Genomic DNA, 19,917 nt, shown 5'->3' on the forward strand with positions numbered 1-19,917 from the left:
TTATAAAATATATTTTGGTAGAGAAACAAATAGATTGTCACACATTAAAATACTTTCTTCAACCTAAAAGTTCATTTTCTCTCCTAATTTTAAAAAGAATTAAAACAGGCCCTGGCCGGTTGGCTCAGTGGTAGAGCGTCGGCCTGGCATCCAGGGGTCCCAGGTTCGATTCCCGGCCAGGGCACACAGGAGAAGCGCCCAATTGCTTCTCCACCCCCCTCCCTCCTTCCTCTCTGTCTCTCTCTTCCCCTCCCGTAGCCAAGGCTCCATTGGAGCAAAGATGGCCCGGGCGCTGAGGATGGCTCCTTGGCCTCTGCCCCAGGCGCTAGAGTGGCTCTGGTCGCAACAGAGCGACGCCCTGGAGGGGCAAAGCATCGCCCCCTGGTGGGCAGAGCATCGCCCCTGGTGGGCGTGCCGGGTGGATCCCAGTCGGGCGCATGCGGGAGTCTGACTGTCTCTCCCCATTTCCAGCTTCGGAAAATACAAAAAAAAAAAAAAAAGAATTAAAACATTTTTGTGGGCCCTTCGAGTCCCGTGGTCTGGGGCACTGCATGCCAACTGTGTCTTGTGGACAAGTGGAAGCTGCTTTCAGCCCGAGTCTCAGGTAGGGTGACCACCTGCCCTGGGCTGCCCGGGGCTGCGGGTTTTCTCGGGATGCTGGGCTTTCAGTGCTAAAACCGGGACAGTCCCGGCAGACTGGCACGTTTGGTGGGGCTCTCTTGTCCTCTCTGCTGCAGGCCCTCTCTTGTCCCCTCTGCTGCAGGCCCTCTCTTGTCCCCTCTGCTGCAGGCCCCAGGACACTGCTTGCTCTTCTGTCCTCTGTAAAGCTGCACCCATGTTTTCCTGACCCTCTCGACCCCCGCCTTGCCGGGGCCTGGGCAGAGTGACCCTGGCTGCCTCTGCAGGTCAGTGCATGTTCCTGCAGGCTGATCCCAGACAGTGAGCTTCCCTCTTCCCCGATGCGGCACCCAGAACCACACTGAATAAAACAGAAAGCAGAAAGACACATACATACACATGTACATGTATGTACACACACACGTGTATACACACATGCATGAGTGCACACACCCCTTTCCCCCAAACAGGGAAACTAAAAGGTTTCAGTTGCATAAGGGTCCCAGAGGATTCCTGTACACAGCACCTGCTTCAGAGACAGTAACTAGAAATCAGAGTAGATTCCTGTCCTGTAACCATTTTTTTTTAATTGATTTTATCTGTTTCTGTATGTGCCCTGACAGGGGATTGAACCACTATCTGGTCATTTCTGAGAGCCTTCATGAAGCCCCTTATTCAGCTCAGAGGTCTCAAATGTGAGTCCTGGCAGAATAGGGTGACCTCCCTTTGGCTGTGATGGCCAAACTCCCTGCAGAGTTTCTAGGGCCTCAGAAGGTCTTCCTTCAGGCTGGTTTTTCTCATGGGGTTTCTATCTCAGCCCATCCCTTTACCCAGGCTCAGCCAGGTCAGTCTCCTTTCAGCCTCCCCGACCCCTGAGTTTGGTCACTCAGGCTGAGAAGTCCTCCTCCTCTGAGAGAATGTCCCCTGCCCCTGGAATTGACATATACTTTGGGGATACCTTCCTCAATCCCCTGCTTCTATCTAGAATTACATAGACTTCCCAATAGTATCAGCTTATGCCTCAATTATTTCAGCACTCTGTCCAGTATAAGTTGTGTTAGAGCCTGCCTCCCCTATTAGACCATGAGCACCTCAAAGCCGGGATTTACCATCTCTATCCCCTGAGCGCCCAGAACTGAGCACTGCGGAGTGAGTGAGGGATGGTGGTGGAACAGTGAGTGAGCGGTCCCGATACCCCATCCTGGACTCCAGTCCTTCCTGAGGCTGGGCTTTTTGGTTCTTTCAGAACCAAATTAAAGAGGATTCCATCGCAAATCACATGTCTGATAAGGAACTGATATCTAGAATGTATATTTAAAAACCCTACAACTCAACAACAACAAAACAACCCAATTAGAAAATGGACAAAGAAAAAATAAAAGTGGACAAAGGACTTGAATAGACATTTCTCCAAAGACATACAAATGGTCAATAAGCACATAAAAAGATGTTTGACATCACTAGTCACTGGGAAAATGCAAACCAGAACCACAATGAGATACCACCTTATGCATACTAGGACGGCTGCTATCAAAAACAGAAAATATTGTAAATGCTGGTGAGGCTGTAGAGAAGTTGGAGCACTTATATATTGCTGATAGAAACGCAAAATGGAATAGCTGTTGTGGAAATGGTACAATGGTTCCTCAAATAATTAAACAAGAATTACTCTATGATCCAGCAATTCCACTTCTGGGTATCTACCCAAAAGAAATAAAAGCAAGCATTCAAACTAATACTTGTACACTCATATTCATAGCAGCTTTATTCACAATAGCCAAAAGGTGGAAGAACCCATGATGGATGGTGAGTGAATAAAGAAAACGTGGCATATACATACAAGGGAATATTATTCATCATTAAAGGAAGGAAATTGTGAGATGCTACAATAATGGAAGAACTTTGAAGACAACGTACTAAGTGAAATAAGCAATTCACAGAGAGACAAATACTTTATGACTCCACTTAGAAGAGGTTCACACAGTAATGAGATACATAGAGACAGAAGGTAGAGTAGTGCTTGTTGGGCCATGGGGAGGTGGGTAATGGGGAGTTATTATCTAATGGGTACAGAGTTTCAATTGGGGGAGATAATGAAGTTCTGGAGATGGGTGGTGGTGATGGTTGCACAACAATACAAATGTACTTGGTGCCATAGACCTGTACATTTAAAAACGATTAAAATGATACATTTGTTATGTATATTTGCTACCATAAAGAAATAAGATTCCTAGGTCAGAAGAACCTGGAGGCCAGGTTCTGGCTCCCGCCAGGTGAGGGATCAACCCCACGTCTAAGCATGTTGGCCCTCCACCCCATGACCTCCAGGAGCAGGCTCTATCCTAGGCTCAGGCCACCCTCCTGCTAGAGACACTGAGAACGAGCCGAACACCAGGAGGATCTGGACAGAGCCCAGCTTAGAGGGGCTGCTACAGGTAGCGCTGCCTAGATGACTCTGCAGAGGGTAGCTCAGAGACAAAGAAGCCTGAGCTTGGAGATCTGGAAGGGGCCTCGAGATGCACTGGTCCAATCACCTGGATTCTGAAGCAACCCAAGTCCTAGGTGACTCAAGCAGTGGGGACTTCCCAATGGCTTCAGATGCTCTCCCTCCAACCTGTCCTGGCTGGCCACAGCCGAGGAGCTACATCAGGCTTTCCAACTGCATTCACCCCTAAAGAACATAACAGCAAAAGGAAGACTCGGGGGGACAGTGGACCCTGCCTCCTATTTCTTCTGTAGGCCACAGTTGTGGGATGCACTCAAAGTCATTGAGCTGGGAACTGGGGATTGGCTCACCTTCAGAGCTATTCACCTCCCCACCCCCCTCCCCACTCCACCCCCCACATTGCTTCCTCAACTCCAGTCCCTGCAAGAGAATGCTTTGAGTACAAGCTCCTCAGCTTCATGTGGAATCCTGCGTGCTCTGAGAGCCATAGGCAGACCCAGCAGAAGCACTGGGCCACGAGAGGGGGGTGGCTTTAGAGTCCAGCTCACATGCTCTAATTGTCGGCCCTCTCCCAGGCGGGACAGGACGCGGGCGTTGTGACTGCAGGAGCTCCCTCTCCCACCACACAGTGGCTGGATCCAGCTCCAGCAGGAGGTCCCTGCAGGACAGGGTGATCAGCACCATGAATGATTCAGACAATTCGGAGGTGGAGAGCAGCACGTGGAGTGAGCGCCCTGTTCCCAGCATGCCCACAGTGCCCACACTTGCTAGGAGGGGAGGGGTGGCTCAGACTGGTGCCAGCAGCGAGGACAGCAGCCTGCTCCGCCCCGCCAGAGGGAATGTGGTCCTCGGCTGCCTCTGCCTGGAAGCCCCGCCTGTGCCTCCAGCTTTGAGGGCTGCGGTGGTGCGAGGCGCTGGGGCCTCTTCACTAGCCCACACATGTCCTCTTGTCACTGTACTACTTGCCCCATAACCCCACCCTACGCTTGGGGATTAAGTGTGACACTGAAATGTGTCTTAGTTGGTTATTAAGTAGCTCTGAGTTCTCGTGTGTGTTCTCTGGCTGTGGCATAAAGGTTCAGTGGCAGGAACACTCGATTTCCTCTCTCTCCTGAATGGTCTGGCAAAGGGTTCTACCCTCATTGACTCCGAGAGGAATGTTGCTGACATTGGCTGGCATTTGGGGGCACCTTTTGACCTCACGTCTGGGGCTTTGACTACTTGGATAATTCTGGAAAGTGCTATCAGAGACATTAAGGGCCAAGAACTCTGGCATTAGACTACGGGGGCCCAAATCCTGGATCTGCTCTCACTACTGTATGACTCTGGGCACATTACTCGATCCCCTTCTGTGCCTCAGTTTCTTCATGGTTAAGTGGAAACCATATATAATATGCTGTTGTGAAGATTAACTGAGTCTAACATGTAGAGAGCACTTAGCACAGGGCCTGCCACACATCAAGGCCGACTAATCAATGATTATTATTATACACTTTAACCACATTCCAGGAGACTCCTAGATCCTGCCCTTTCTCTGTTCTGTACCCCAATAGTGAATCCCACCTCCCCATGTCAAATTCAACACCCATCTGCATTTCTCAAAATGACCTTTATTATGCCAGCCTGGGAGCTCTCAATGTGTTCTCACAACCAAACGTTGGGCCCTTTGCCCTCGTTCTCCACAGGAGAATGGGCAAGTCTTCCCATTTTATAGAAGAAAGCGAGGTCTCTAGTGGTGAGCATGCTTACTGGGGTCACACATAGCAAAGATTTGGGTTCGCAGGCCAGTGTCAGCTCACCAATGTCCTGGGGCCACGAAGCAACATGCACCTGCCCACTCCACCTGGGCCCACTGAGAACGCGCAATCTACTAGGATCTCCAAACCAGCATCTTCCCTTACTCAGAATTAAATTGGGAAAGTAAGACAAATGAGGAGGGTGTTGGTTCCTCCCCCTCAATCTGCCACGCCCCCTGTCTGAAAGGCAGACCCAAGAAAGCTGTCATCGTAGGCCCTCCCAGCTCCCCACATGGGCCCCACTGTTGTAACCCCTGAGGGGCCCCACTTGAGGAAGCACCACGCCATCTCCTCCAGCAGGTGCCAGGGCCTGGTTGCTTAGGCACCCAGCCCTGCTTGGCCTCGTCCTCTAGGGCAAACAGCTGAGCAATCACAGATGGGGGGGGGGGGGACATTTGGAAAGTTGTCTTTGCATTTTCTGCTTACTCAGTGAGATTTTTATTTTCAGAGTTACTGGAAAAAACCATTGATTCTGTATCCAGAATCTTAACAAGCTTCCCTTTAAGACAGTCCTGAGATCAGCTTTCACGTACTCTGCCCTACGGCAATCAATCGCCTGCTTGTTCTCCTGGGTGGCTGCCTCTTAGGGCTCTCCTTACTGAGAAAGAAGCCCCAAGCCCACCCCTCCTTTACCAAATGTGCATAAGCACCTACCATGTGCCGGGGACACAACGATGAATCAGGAAAATTATATCCCATCAAAATGAAGGAGAGGAGAGAAAGACATGTAGTATTTGGGGAGCAAAGAAGGGAGTATTCAAGTTACAACCAGAAATGCTCCCTGAACACCCCAATTTACCAGCTCTCATGTTATTCCCACAAACCCACGCCTGCCCAGCCATGTATGACTGTGCAGATTAAACATGCCTACTGCCCCTCCACGTGTTCCAGCCGGTGGAGGGAGGGGCCCTGCCTCACACTCTCATTGCTGGGCTAGTGACCTGCACACCCAGCTCCCGTGTGTCACCCACGTCACGGGACAGTCGAACACCACTTTTTACACTGGGGGAGAGCCAGGAGACTAGAAGGACCCTGAGGGGCTCATGAACCAGAAATTGATGAAAAGGTGATAAGAATATGGTGACCCAGATTTCCCAAGATTAGAACAGAAAAAAAAAAAAAAAGTCCTGAATTTCAGCACTAGAAGATTGGCTGGATGAGAAAAAGAGCTTCGTACTACAAGTCACCAGAGGTAGAGATGGGTGATTTGAGCCTCTTGGAGCCTTTAAAACTTGATCTCCCTCAGGATGCCATGTGTATAGTGGAGAGGCTGTGTATTCTGAAGTTGTACCAACGTGGGTGGGGACCTCAGTGCTGACTAAGCCCCTTGCACATATCACCTCATTGAGTGTGCCAGCCTTTGGCTCGGTAGCAACAGAAACTCTGCCAGAGTGGTCCGTCTGCATAGATGCTCTGCCACCGCCGCCCTGCTGTTTCTGCTGAGGACTACAGCCCCACGTAGCAGGGGCCCCACCAGCCAGAATCGTGCTGCCCAGCATCCCAGGCAAGGAAGGACTGAAAAATGGGTTGGAGAAGGATGGTGGTCATGAGCACAGCGTTCTTCCTGCTGCCCACGATGGGTTGCACACAGGCTTGCTTGGAAACAGGAACGGCTGCGAGGACCCTCCTTCAGCTCCGGGGCTCCGCTTCTCAGAGGTCCAATTAATCTCCTGCACCCTTCCAGTGGCTGCTACAGCCCTGTCATTGTCAGTCTGCTGCCAGCCTACCCCCAGCCCCTCTCAGATGAGTCATAGCCAAACACTTTGAATCTGGGAGCCAGCTCCTCCATCCTTCCTATCTTGGGAGCTGCAACCACGTCCTGACAGAAGTCATGAGGCTGCAGAATAAATGCAGTGTCTCCCCGATGTCCTTCTTCCCAAGGGCCCTGAGGCCAACACTTCATGGGTGGGAGAGAGGAGAGACGAGGGACTAGGGTGTGTGGCACCACATGGTGAACTACATAGGGTATTTAACTGTCGAGACCATGCCTCACCCACCTCTGCGTCCCCTAGCCTTGGTGCTCAATGCTATAAGAAAGTGAGAAACACAGTGTTCCGACTGAGGCTGAGTACTGCAGGGTTTTGGATGTTATATAAAGAGAAGGAACCACATATGGGCTTTGCTCCAGAAGTGAAGGGGAGGCTCTGAAGGCTGTGGGAATATCAGAATGCTATGCCCCTGGTAGGAGTATGCGGGGCACACAAGAGGGGAAGAAACAGATGAAAACTGGCTGGGTGACCTCCTGAAGCATTTGGTGAGAAGTGACAAGCACCCAACACAGAGCAAGGCAGGGGCAGAAAGGAGAAGGCTGACATCTGCAACACTGTACAGACTGAGCCCAGATCAGCAGACTGGATGAAAGGGAGGAGGGGGACCCCGGAGGTTTCAAGGGTGGGCCACTGGGAGGGTGGGGCAGAGACGGCAAGAAATCAGTTATGGACAAAGCTATGAGCTGGTTCAAGACATGTGAAAGTTTATTAGGCATCTGAGGGGCACACAGGACCTCCAATAGGCTATAAAAATGTTCTAGAGCCAGGCAGAGAGATGGAGCGGGGGATGTGGGCTGGGGAGTGTTAAGCTAAGCTGGGGTAGGGTAAGAGAAGACAGTAGAGATGGGCCAGGGCAGCACCACGGACAGAAGCCGCAGCCTTAGTGACTCAAGCCTGAGGTTTTCTGCTACTACGGCTCCCTTCTTCCTCCTGAACCTGGAATGAAATTCTCCTGATCTTAGCAAATTTATCTGGTCCTCTTGTCTCCAGGGAATGTTCCAGGCCAGGTCTGGATCCTCATGCTCTTTTATGAGTAGACTGAGCCATCTTGAAGAGGACACAGAGGCCCTGCATGAGGATAAGTCTGGGTCCACCAAACAGGAAGATCCCAAAGTCAAAAAGTGCACCAGTGTGGTTCACCTGGCAAGTTGAGAGCAGAAGAAAGATGGGAACCCAGGCTCTAGGACACCCAGGCTGGGCCCAGGGGGCCTCCCACATTCAAGCTCATAGGCAGAAGCCAGATCCAAAGTCCCATCTGACGGTGTGAGCTATGCTGGAACTCAGGGCTTGATAGCAGTGTATAATCTTTCTTCCTTTCTCCCTAAACCTAGGTGGGTGGGTGTTTCCTTGTGCCCAGAGCTGTTAAAGGAGTTGCTTTGTAAGGAAGAGCCAGCAGAGTCAGGATACACGGTCCAAATTTGTGAAGAAAGAAGAGTGGGAGGGGAGCGATCTGGAACACGGCAGCGAGAGTGTCTCAGGTAAGCCCCAGGTGGTCCTGAAGAGATGACTCACATCAGCCATTCAGGGCCTCCTCCTGACCCCACCCTAAGGAAGTGTCTACACTTCACAGAACTTGGTGATCACTCCCTGAAATCCCTACCAGTCCCATGAGAAACGGGTAAGAAGAATCTGTCCTCATGCAAAGTGGACAGGGACTCTCAGTTAAGGAAGAACATGACAGGCTCATGTTGCTTGCTGAAAGGACCAGACAAAGCACTTGGGTCTGGAAAGTAGAAGTGACTTGGCCACAGCCCCTCAGTTATTAGCTAGGACTGGGACAATAGCCAGGACGTGGCCTGCAGCTCTGTGCTACTTCCATTATGTCATATGCCGGTCACGGTCACCAAGGACTGTCACGTCCAACAGCCTTGTTCAGCATATTGTGGCGAAAGTGATGAGGACAGATCTGAGCAGGAACCCAGGGACCCAAGTTCTCAATTCTGTCTTTTTTTAGCTGTGTGACCAGAGACAATCCTTTTACCTCTGGGCTTCAATTTCCCGCCTAGGAAGCTCTCTGGAATCCATGATAAATACTTGACTTCCATTCCAATTAAACAATTAGTCCATTACCAAATAGTTCCTGCACAGATGGTTCCCAGACTTCATATATATAAGAGTCACTTGGGGAAATTATTTTAATAAGCAGATTAGAGGGTCCTACCTCCAAAGATTCAGGAGCCAGTAAGTCTGGTGTGGGGCCCCTGAATCTCCATTTTCAAAAAGTGACCCAAAGAGTGATTCTAATGCAGGTGGCCCTGGCACTCTGAGTGGCACTGAAGGCTCCAGATACTACAGAGGAGCCAGGGGAGTGCTAAGTAAGGACAAGCATCCATCCTTAAGGAGTCCCCAGTGTACTTAGGGGACACAGGACCCCATTCCAGAAATGGCACAGCCTCAGTGACAGATGAAAGAGAGATACAAGGTCAAAGAGACAGAGGTGATGGCCCTTCACGAAGAAAGTATGAGCAGTGTGTTCAAATGGATTTGGCAGAGAAGGTGGTGAGAGGATGTGTGGCAGAGACAGCTAACTGCTCACCACAACCGGCTTCCTGTTCCACCTGGACTCACAGCTGTACTTCATTTCCCAATCTCCTTTGTGGTTAGCTGTGGCCATGTGACTGAGTTCTGGCCAATGGCATGTGGGTATAAAAAACAAACCATTTCCGGGCCTGGCCAGCAAAAATCTCCTATGTGTTATTGTGGGCCCCCACCTGCCTATGTAACTTTACTTAAAGTAGAAATAAACTTTGATTATGTTCAAGGACTGAAAAACAGGGGCTGTCTGATACGACAGTTAGTCAGTCCATCCTGATAATACAGGATGCAAGCATTTAGTTAGGGCCTGCTTTTGTAACCAGTACTTGGTACGACTGCCTTGGACCTGAAGTGGATGCAGGTTCTGATGTTACAGGGTTTACCATCTTTTCAGAGAAAAGCAACACTGGTAAGGACTAGAGAAAACAGACAGCATCCTCCATGAGACTGGAGTGCAGACTCCAGCCTAAAAGGAAGAAGTCACATGGCAGAGCCATGAAACATCTTCTGAGGTTAGTTTTGGGCTGGGTAGGCTTCTGAAATAGCACATAAAAACAGAGTTAAATGGTCCAATGGTTCTTAAGATGTTTATTGCTCCAATTTGGAACTAACTTATTTTTAGTATTCTTTTCTCTCATGCCAAGAAAGTCCAGGGCAAGTGTAATGCCTGAGGCTTGGCGTGCCCGCTGCTGGCCCAGAGACGGGGATTTCCCAGGCTGGTCCCAGGGCCATCAAGCTTGGCTGACATCCCTGGGTGCCACTGAGACCCTGTCCAGGGAAGGGCTGTCTGGCCAGGCAAGAGAAGGTGGAACAAGTCCAGGAACGTAACCAGGGCAGCTTTATAATCTGACCTCTGAGACCCCTTCCTCTTTGCATCTTCCTTGAAATTTCCAATGATGTCAGCACAGAGCAGAGAGAGTCTGGGGGCGGAGGAGATGGCGGATGGGAGTGTCCGTGCTTAAGTATGATATTTTACCATAGGTAAAGTCAACCTTCTATTCTCCATCTCCACAAAGAAAACATAAACAGGAAGGATCTCTACAAGCAGGATTTTAGTATAGGCACCAAGAACTTTTAAATGATTAAAGTTGTAAGGCTCTGGAACTGATGACAGAGACCTCCTGCTAATGTTTTCCTTTTTTAAAAAAAAAAAGATTTTATTTATTGATTTTAGAAGGAGGAGAAAGAGAAGCAGGGGAGGAGAAAGAAGCATCAATTCATAGTATCTGCTTCTATGTGCCTTGATCAGGCAAGCCCGGGGCTTCGAACCGGCAACCTCAGCATTCCAGGTAGACTCTTTATCCACTGCGCCACCACAGGCCAGGCCCTGCTAATGTTAAATATAGGGCCAATGTTCCTTCTGGAATGAAGGGATTGGAAAAATACTCATGGAATTGAGGATGGGAAGGACCATATGGAATAAAGGGATGGGAAAAATGTTAGAGAATGAAGATATGGGGAATAACTTACAGAATGGGGGGAATGGGATAAAACTTACGCAATGGAGGACTGAGAAGGACCTTTTAACCCCTTGCCCAGCCTGAGGCTATGGGGATCTTTCCATTTTGTACAAGGTTCAAAGAGGACAAGGACTGTAGTTTGTCCAAGTCACTCACTGAGAAAAGAGAACCAAAAAGAGCATTTAACAAGGAATCCAAGAAGAATGTCAGTCTTGACTCGCCTGACTAGATATGCAGACTAACAAGGTCCTTCCTACTCTCTTGGCCTCAGTTCCTCTACCTGTGAGGTGAGGCGCTAAACCAGGTAGCTTTCAGCTCTGACACTTGGCAAGAAGCAAGCTCTATATTTCCTCAGAGTTCTTGCCCCATGCCCCACATGGCATCAAGTCCCGGGGCCCTGAAGCCGGCTGCAAATGTAAAAGAGAGCTTGGAGTGCCTGCATCCCTGCTCAGAGCTCAAAATCTGACGCTGCTGCACCTGCAGGCACTCGAGGAACCGACAGGAATAGAAGTTGGCCCCGCTTCCAGGGTCAGATCCCAGACAGGAATAAAGGAGCAGCTGGCCTCACAGTCACGAGCCCTACAGAGTGTCTAATCCTGCCTCTTTTAGGAGGAAGACAGAAAAATCCTGGGCTGGAAGGCAAGAGATGTAGGCTTTCACCATATACTTGCTGTGTGACCTCAGACGAACCCCCGAGCCCTCGAGACTCAATACCTTAGACTAGGCCGGGATGGCGCACACACTGGGGCTGCACCACTGAGCACACGGACGGGTCCTACAAGCTACCAGGAGTCCCATTTGACAGGCATAACCTTCGGAAACGCGAGCCTATTTGTGCCCCACCAAGGAGGAAGTACCCAGAGGGCACTGTCTCAGCCCCTGAAATCACACCTGATGTGACCCCAAACCTCCCTGCCCTGATCAGATGAGGCACAGTGCCCCAGGAAGCTGCCATTTTCTGAAAGGAGAGAACAAGCTAGGGCCTAGGGCCTGTTCCCATATCCTCTCTGGCTGTCTCACCTCCTTCCCACATCCCACCAAAGGGGTTGGAAAGAGGCCTGGGGAACTCCTTGGAGGCCCATCAGTGCCAGCTCCCAGTGTGGCACCCTGAACAGCGGTGAGGCATCCCCAGGGCTCTGCTCCAGCCAGGCCCTGGCCCGACAAAGACACAGGTTGTTCTGACAAGGCTATTTATAGAAGCCACTCAGCCTCTCCAGGATGGGGGCCTCAGTCTCTCAGCGACAGGGAAACACATAAACGCCTTTCCTTGGAGACAGGAAAAGAAATTCCCTTAGGAGCCCAGATGCAATCTCTCTCTAGAAAGGAAAAAGTCATCGTCTTAGGGGTCAGAATAGGGTCGGGATCTGACCGGTCTCTTTGAAACCCTCTCCAGAAATGCTCCAAGGGAGTAATGAACTGAAAATGTTATTAAAGGTGGAAAAACACTTGGGAGGATGAAAAGGCTGAAACATCTGAATGAAGCTCACCCAGCTTCTCAGTGGGCCACACACACCCTGCTGTGCCTTCAGTCTGTGGGCCACGCCGTGCTGTCTTGCCAGCAGAGGTGGCCCTGTCCTCCCTGCCCCCTGAAGAACACTGTGTTGAATGCTATCCTGGTGCTGAGGAAAACTGTCCCTGAGGGTAGTTCTGAATCTCATCAGGATTATTCTCAGACTGCAGTCAGGCAGAGGCCAGGGACAAGAGGGGCCAGGCCCACCACCCTTCCTTTTGGGAAGCATTAAGCCTTGTCTGGAGTTCAACAAAATGAGTGTCTTAAAGGCTTGGGCAACATGCGGTAGGGAGATATGCAGAGGCCTCCTGGTAGGCAACAGATAAAGAACCAGACGAAATAAAGAGCTGATGTGGGCGCCAAACCAAAGGTGCATTTTCAGGAGTGAGGCTACTTTTGGGGGGATGAAGGGAGAAGGCTGTGTGGGCCAAGGAACAGGTCACTCCCCACCCCAGCATGTTTTCTCATAAGGTAGTTCTACTTCTCCCGAGAAATACCAAAACAACTCCCTGTTTCATTTGCCGAGTAAAAGAAACCCCAGCTTTGAAGTGTCCCTTTCCCCACCCAATCATACAAAAAGCTCACTTTCTAGGACCAAGCACTTACAGCCTGCAGCTAAGCTTTGTTTTATTTTATTTTTCAGCAGTGGGGGAGGGTGGGCAGGAAGGGAGAAAGATGAGAAGCATCCGTTTGTAGTTGTGTCACTTTAGTTGTTCACTGATTGCTTCTTACATGTCTTAACCAGAGGGTTCCAGCCAAGCCAGTGTCCCCTTGCTCAAGCCAGTGACCTTGGGCTTCAAGCCAGCAACCTTTGGGCTCAAGCCAGCAACCATGGGATCATATTGAAGATCCCATGTTAAAGCCAGCAACCCTGTGCTCAAGCTAGTGACCCTGTACTCAAACCGATAAGCCTGTGCTCAAGCCAACAACCTCGGGGTTTTGAACCTGGGACCTCAGCATCCCAGGTCAACGCTCTATTCACCGTGTCACACCACTTAGGCTGAACTTTGTTTTAAAAACAGGAACCATTTCCTTCCCAGGCAGCAGCAAAACTCTCTAGAGCAATGATTCTCAAACTCAGCTATACATCAGAATTACCTGGAGAGCTTTATAAGACCCCAATACCCAGGCTGCATCCCAGGCCAATTCTATCAGATCCCCAGCAGTGGGACCAAATACCCTCATTTTCTAAAGCTCCCCAGGTAATTCCAGTGTGCAGTTAACATTGAGAGCCACTGGTCTAAAGGCCTCAGATAGCTGGAGTGCCTTGTGTGTGTGGGGGGGGGGGGGAGGGAGTGGTGCTTAGGAGTGATCCACACAATCAGGCAAGAACCCAAAGAGAAGGGGACACCCCCTTGTAAGCCATGCTCTCTGCAACCTACCTAACTCTGCCCCCAGCCCTCCAGAGCAAGCCCTGCTCTCCAGCCTTATGAGCGGTGCCCCAGAAAATAGCATGGGCTGAGGGGTCAGTTTAAGTAGATTCCTTCAAATACTAAAACCAAAGCCCCTCTCCTTTGGTTCCTGGATGTCCTCTCACAATTGAAAGGTCTGCTTGTCTGACGGCAAGAACCAGCAAATGTGGCCTGCAGGCAAGATTAATTATTAACAAAGGAGGCCTCAGAGTCAGGCCTGGGGAAGTTTTGGGTTAATTCTATAGGTATAGGACAGCTAAATTAATGATGAGCCTGCACATGCCTGTGAAATTGAACAACTCACTTTGGTCTACAAACAGCTCCTTTTAGGTAACCTCTCCGAGGATGGCTTAGAGCCCTTTCACAGCAATAACAAAATAGATAAACACATAAGCAGAGGTCTATCACCACTCCTAACAATCTGTGGCAGTTTGCTGGCTCTGCAGCCACTGGGAGGGAGGGGCCAGGGGACTCAGGCATGCTGGCTGTCAAGGGACTGACATCTTTAGGAAGCACATAGAACCCCATTAGGAAACACACGCAAACCCCTTTAGATTACTTCCAACCAACCCAGGAAGTTAAAATGGTAATAGGACAACAACCTTAAGAGAGAAGTTTTAGTTTGTCTCTGAAAACACCCTGAACTTCTGCAAAGTTGCTGGACTGCGTTTTAAGACGGTTCTGGCCACTCACAATACGGAAGTCTCAACCTATGAATGTCCTATAGAAAGACTGGGTGAAATCCACTTTCCATCTAGAGCTCCAGAGTTTAGATTTGTGGGAAAATGAAAAGAGAGAGAGAGAAAGAGAAAAGAGGGAGGGAGGGAGGGAGGGAGGAAGGAAGGAAGGAAGGAAAAGGAAAGGGGGCAGGGAAGGAGGCAGGGAGGGAGGAAGGGTTGTCCTATCACCCTTCCAGAAACAGGTGAGCATGTGGCCAAACCATGAGTCATGCCTGTCCCCAAATCCTATAGAGCCATTTTGAAAAGGTCTAGGGACAGGAAATGCTGAACAGAGCATTCAACTGAGAATCTTGTTTGCTGGTTGTTCCTGAAGGGCTCTAGACCCAACCTCAGGTCTGCTCAGCCAAGCTCAGGAGGGCCCCCAGGGCAACCAACTGCCCTCCCATTCTGCTATCACATGGCTTTGCCTGTTTGCCAGGAGCAACGTTTCCCTTATAGACCACAGAGGTTCTTCTCCCCACACCAACCATGAGAGTCTCTTGTATTTGATTAAGTTTACCTTAGAAGGATGTTTGCTCGCCACATTCCTAAAGAAAGTAGTCTTAGCAGTGAAGAAGCAATCCTCTAGTTCCTCCTCCAGGCTGCAGTATCCACTGCTCATACTGCTGTCCACCGTCATTTAGGCTGGAGCCCAGCCGAGGCAGCGGGCAAGCGCATCCACTGGGCCGCCTCAGAATGCGGTGCGGGGCGGCGGGGACACTCCTCAGGTTCCACCGGGGGAGCTCCGAGCCCTCCCCGGGCCAGGCAGTGACCTCGGCTTCTCACCCTGGGTCCGCGTGGCTCGGGTGGCAGGCTGACCCGTTCCCTTCCCGGGCACCGCCAGCGGCTGCGAACACGGGTCGGACCTGCCTCGCTGCCGGCTCACTGGGCCTCTGCGGTTTCATGTCCTCTGCGCTGGCTCCCTCCCTCCGCCCCGCGCAGAGCGCAGAGTGCGTCGTGACACCTCCCCCGCCTCCCCGCGCCTTTCCTGCCCCCAGTACGGCCAGAGCGGTTCAGAAGCCACTTCCTCTCGAAAGGTTCCTCAAAGCTGTGCTGGCTGTCACAGCGCCTCCTCCTTCTCCTCCTGCCCCAGCCCTGCACCTCTCCACCCGACTGCTGCCTCGACCCAGGTGGCCAGAGGACTTAGGGCACCATAGGTCAGATTAAGGATGCAGGGAAGGAAAAGACCAGGATGGACCCGAGGGGGAGGGGGAAAATTCCCTCTATCTTCTTTTTACCCTTCTGCAAACAGCTTTCTCATCACCCATGATAGCTCATGTTCACTGCGTTGAATGTGCTAGAAGGTCGATCCTGGCCCTCCTCCCTTCCTCCCATCCACCTCCTCACCTCTCTCATTCCCTATTCACTGGGTGAAGAAGACAGGTCAAGCAGAGCAGTTAGAGAAGTAACTGGAGAAGAAGGAAATCAATATTTGGCCTGCCTAGAGAAGCTGCAGTATTTTAACTTGGAAATGCCAGAAGAAACTGCAGGGGCCCCACAAGCTGATGCAAATCATATGCAAAGTTATTGCAACCTGGAGAGCAAGCCACCCTTCCACCCACTGGCACTTGACCTCAGGGAGCCTCAAGCTGCTGAAGGCGTCTGCAGACACACCAGGGTTACTCATGCTTTTTCCCAACAGTCTGGCCAAGAGGGGTCGTTGCCAGATCTTGTCATTACCACCATGGACAGCTCATTTACATTTCCCCATCAGACTGGGTGAAGAACCCCTTTCCTTGATCAGGGCTGAACCCTTCACAGAAATTAGGGCAACCCCCACACAACTTCCCAGACCATATTTGTATCACAGTAGTTATAGCTACCAGTTCAAACATGGGCTGAATGTGCCCTGGGCTATACATGCAGCCTGTCATTAAACTTTCCCCATAGCCTGGAGATAGAGATTATTATTCCCATTTTATGGATGAGGTAACTGAGGCTCAGAGTTACACAGCAGGACATGTATGCTGGGACTGAGACTCAGGTCTGTGCAACTCTAGGGCCTATGCTCTTGGCCGCTGTAATGTAGTCACTCATAGAAACAGGACTGTTTTGATGTACGCACTCTGCCATCTTTCAATACAGTGCTACCTGGAATCCCAGAAAAAGAAGACAAAACCTTCAGAGCCTGGCAAAGCTAGGGGCATGGTGCCCATGGGACCCCAGAGAGCGGCTAAGGGGGGGGGTTCTCAGAACTCTCTCCAAGTCTATGAGGCTTTCCTGCGGTTAAGTAACAATGCAGTCCTGGCGTACAGGTAGGGCTGAGGGCTAGACTCAGCCCAGACACCAAACTGCCAACTCCATTTTAAGTTCTGGTTACTTTTAAGTGGGTGAACCCGCTCCCTCCCCCACTTGAGCCAAATCTGTCAGTGCTCCAGCGGCTTTCAAACTACAGCCCAAGTTGTCTCCTTCCTCCCATGCCATGTTTCTCCCAGAAGCCTGACAGGTACAAACTCAAGATAGCCGAGAGCCAGCCACCCAGCCGCTGGCCCAGGCTCACCCTCAATACCAGTAGCTGCCTCCCTGGACAGGGAGGTAAAAGGTGGAGGTAGACAGCAGCGGTGGGCGGGGCTAGGGTGAGCTACAGGGCGTGGGAGGGGAAGAGCTCACATTAATGGGGTTAAAGGTAGGTTCTGGCTTTGTCTGGAGCAATCTTTTCTTCAGATGAGTATGTTCTTTTTTGGGGTGGTTCCCCAAAGACAGGGGTTCAGGCAAAGGAAGCTGGTATTGGCCTCACCAGTATCTCTAAGTCCAATGCCATAATAATGAACCCTGCAAAGAGGAGTGCTCTGCATGATCCTTGGGCCATCAATAACAGCCTACCTGCTTTGTCCAGTCAGCAAAGAAACACACTTTTCTTTATACAAGGAACTTCTTGCTCAGTGGGACTCCAATGCTTAAGGAAAAAACAGGCCCCAGATTCTCTGTGGCCACACTGTGTTCTTGGAGTCACACAGAGAACTCTGCAAAGCAACTGCAGTGTTACACATTTAAAATGTGCAGTCTTAAAATAAAGCTAAAAACCTTTTCTTAAACACCAAGCCAAAGTACCCCAGGAGTCAGCATGAATTTCTCCTTGTGAGCAGCACACTAGAAGCCAGACCCGATTAGGAAATGTTCTAAGTGACACTGTGTTCTTTCAGGTGCTGCTCTGGGCCATCCCAAATATTATGAAAACTTGACATCTAAATAGAGCTTTTCAAAGCCCTTTTAACACCCATTACTTTGCTTAGGTTGCTCTATAACTTTGAAAGCAGATGTTATCTCCACTTTACAGATGAGGAAACTGAGGGAAACAACATGTTCTAACATAGCTCATTACTTTCAAAGCCTCTTAACTCCTTGTTAGTCTCTCCCTGCCTCCTTTCACCTATCCATGAACCTAGGCTTAGAAGGAAGCCTCATGTAAAAAGTCAGGAAAACAGCCTGTGCTGGTGAAAACCCTGGGACTAGACAAAATCTGCAAAGATCACATATAATACAATAAGTCGGCCAGCCTCCGAGAGGGAAAAGTCAGACTGAAGCTCCAGGGTCCCTAAGGGAGAAAGGCTGGATTCCTTTCAGTGTCTAAAGGCCTCTTGATGAATAACCAACAGCAGTGATAGACTGGTGGGGGGCGGGGAGGGAGAGAAAGGGGCACCGAGAGCCCGGGCAGTAGCTTTTCATGTCTCTGGAGGTGAACACATAAATCAGGGGTCCCCAAACTTTTTACACAGGGGGCCAGTTCACTATCCCTCAGACCATTGGAGGGCCGGACTATAAAAAAAACTATGAACAAATACCTATGAACACTGCACATATCTTATTTTAAAGTAAAAAAACAAAACGAGAACAAATACAATATTTAAAATAAAGAACAAGTAAATTTAAATCAACAAACTGACCAGTATTTCAATGGGAACTATGCTCCTCTCAATGACCACCAATGAAAGAGGTGCCCCTTCTGGAAGTGTGGTGGGGGGGGGGCAGGGGTCGGATAAATGGCCTCAGGGGGCAGCATGCGGCCCGTGAGGGCTGTGGTTTGGGGACCCCTGACATAAAGGATGGGAGCTGGCTGTTCTTGTCCCTGGACAGGGGAAGAGGAGCCTGCCCCTTATCAGTACATCCGGAGCCTTACATCCACGGTACCGTGCTGGGCTTCAGAAAGCCCCACTGAAATGGTCAATGGGCAACTTTCCTGTCTCAAAGTGTCAGATGATGAAAAACATTATTTTAAGCTTTCTTCACTCTCAAATGCAATCCTGACAGGTGGCCTGATCTCACCATCAGATCCACACTGTGGTTCTTTTTGTTCCAGAAAAGCTGTGTGATAAGACCAGAAGTCAGAAGCTGGTATTCTAGTCCCAACTTCTCCTCCAGCTTGATATGGTATCCTGAGCAAATGTGAACCTCAGGTTTCCTCATCTGTCTAATTGAGAGGTGTCAGAGGTGAAGATCAGTGTTCAGAGGCTGAAAACTGGGATGAGTGCCACCCCACTCCTGAAATGTATTTTTAAATCAGTTGTAGCCAGTATGTACGGGCACTGACCTAATAACTTGATGTGCATCATTTAATTTAACAAACCGAGGGGGAAGCCACAGTTATTATCTCTATTTTACAGAGGGCAAAGGGGGTTCAGGCAGATAAAGTCACTTACACACAGTCATACACGCTGTGGGGCACGTATGGAGCCACGCCAATGCTGGTCTGGCTGCAGAAGCGGCAGAACCCAGGTCCTGGAACGCTGCAGCACTGAGCGTTCACCCTGTGGCTGCTCTCACAGTAGACAGACTGCCTGAAATCACAGCCCTTCACACACAAGTCAGGAACTACTTTCTCCGTCTGCCTGTGCTCAAGTCTTCCCTTTAGCCCCCAGGCTTTTCCAGAGTTCAGCCATTGACTGTCTTCTCCCACTACATTCCTATGTCTCCAGGGGCCCTAAGTCTCATCTGTGGCAACAGTAAGAACTACACCTCACAGACTCGTGTCTCAGAATTCCTTATCTCCCAGATAGTTCCAGAGGGATACTGCTCGCTGAGTGCCCTACCCTCCGTCTGGTCTGCATTCGCTGAGAACCCCACTCTCCCCCTGCAGGGGTGCTCTCTGCAGGTCCAACACTGAGCTCCTATTCCCTGCCTCACACCCACCTGCTCCTTCCCCTTCAGTATTTCCTATTTCCATGAATGCAGTAGCTGTAGCGTAGATTATTGCAAAGCCTTCCAGGAGTTTCCCTTGTTCCCACCTGTGCCTCCTCCAAACTCCCTGCCCCCTAGTTGCCCAAGTTACCTTTCTGGACCAAGATCTGATTGGCATTGTTATAACACAGGGGTCGGGAACCTATGGCTCACGAGCCAGATGTGGCTCTTTTGATGGCTGCATCTGGCTCGCAGACAAATCTTTAATTAAAAAAATAATTTTCCCGGCCAGGGCACACAGGAGAAGCGCCCATTTGCTTCTCCACCCCTCCCCCTCTCCTTCCTCTGTCTCTCTCTCTTCCCCTTCCGCAGCCGAGGCTCCATTGGAGCAAAGACGGCCCGGGTGCTGGGGATGGCTCCTTGGCCTCTGCCCCAGGCACTAGAGTGGCTCTGGTCACAACAGAGCAACGCCCCGCAGGGGCAGAGCATCACCCCCTGGTGAGCGTGCCAGGTGGATCCCGGTCGGGCGCATGCGGA

General features: G+C 50.4%; 1 protein-coding gene across 2 annotated transcripts in view; it reads right to left on the bottom strand.

The window, feature by feature from the left end:
- RASSF5 (Ras association domain family member 5) overlaps positions 1–19,917 on the bottom strand; it is a 79,375-nt gene that overhangs the window by 15,284 nt on the left and 44,174 nt on the right. The window contains exon 1 of one of the 2 annotated variants that reach the window (XM_066261513.1): positions 14,786–15,240. The exons of the other annotated variant lie outside the window; for it this stretch is intronic. Within the exon in view, the coding sequence (XP_066117610.1) occupies positions 14,786–14,905 (120 nt within the window). The 5' untranslated portion in view covers positions 14,906–15,240. Of the gene's footprint in view, positions 1–14,785; positions 15,241–19,917 lie in introns of those variants that run through there. 2 annotated transcript variants of the gene reach the window in all.

Source organism: Saccopteryx bilineata, chromosome 2, assembly GCF_036850765.1.
Source record: "Saccopteryx bilineata isolate mSacBil1 chromosome 2, mSacBil1_pri_phased_curated, whole genome shotgun sequence".
NCBI classification, from domain to species: domain Eukaryota; kingdom Metazoa; phylum Chordata; class Mammalia; order Chiroptera; family Emballonuridae; genus Saccopteryx; species Saccopteryx bilineata.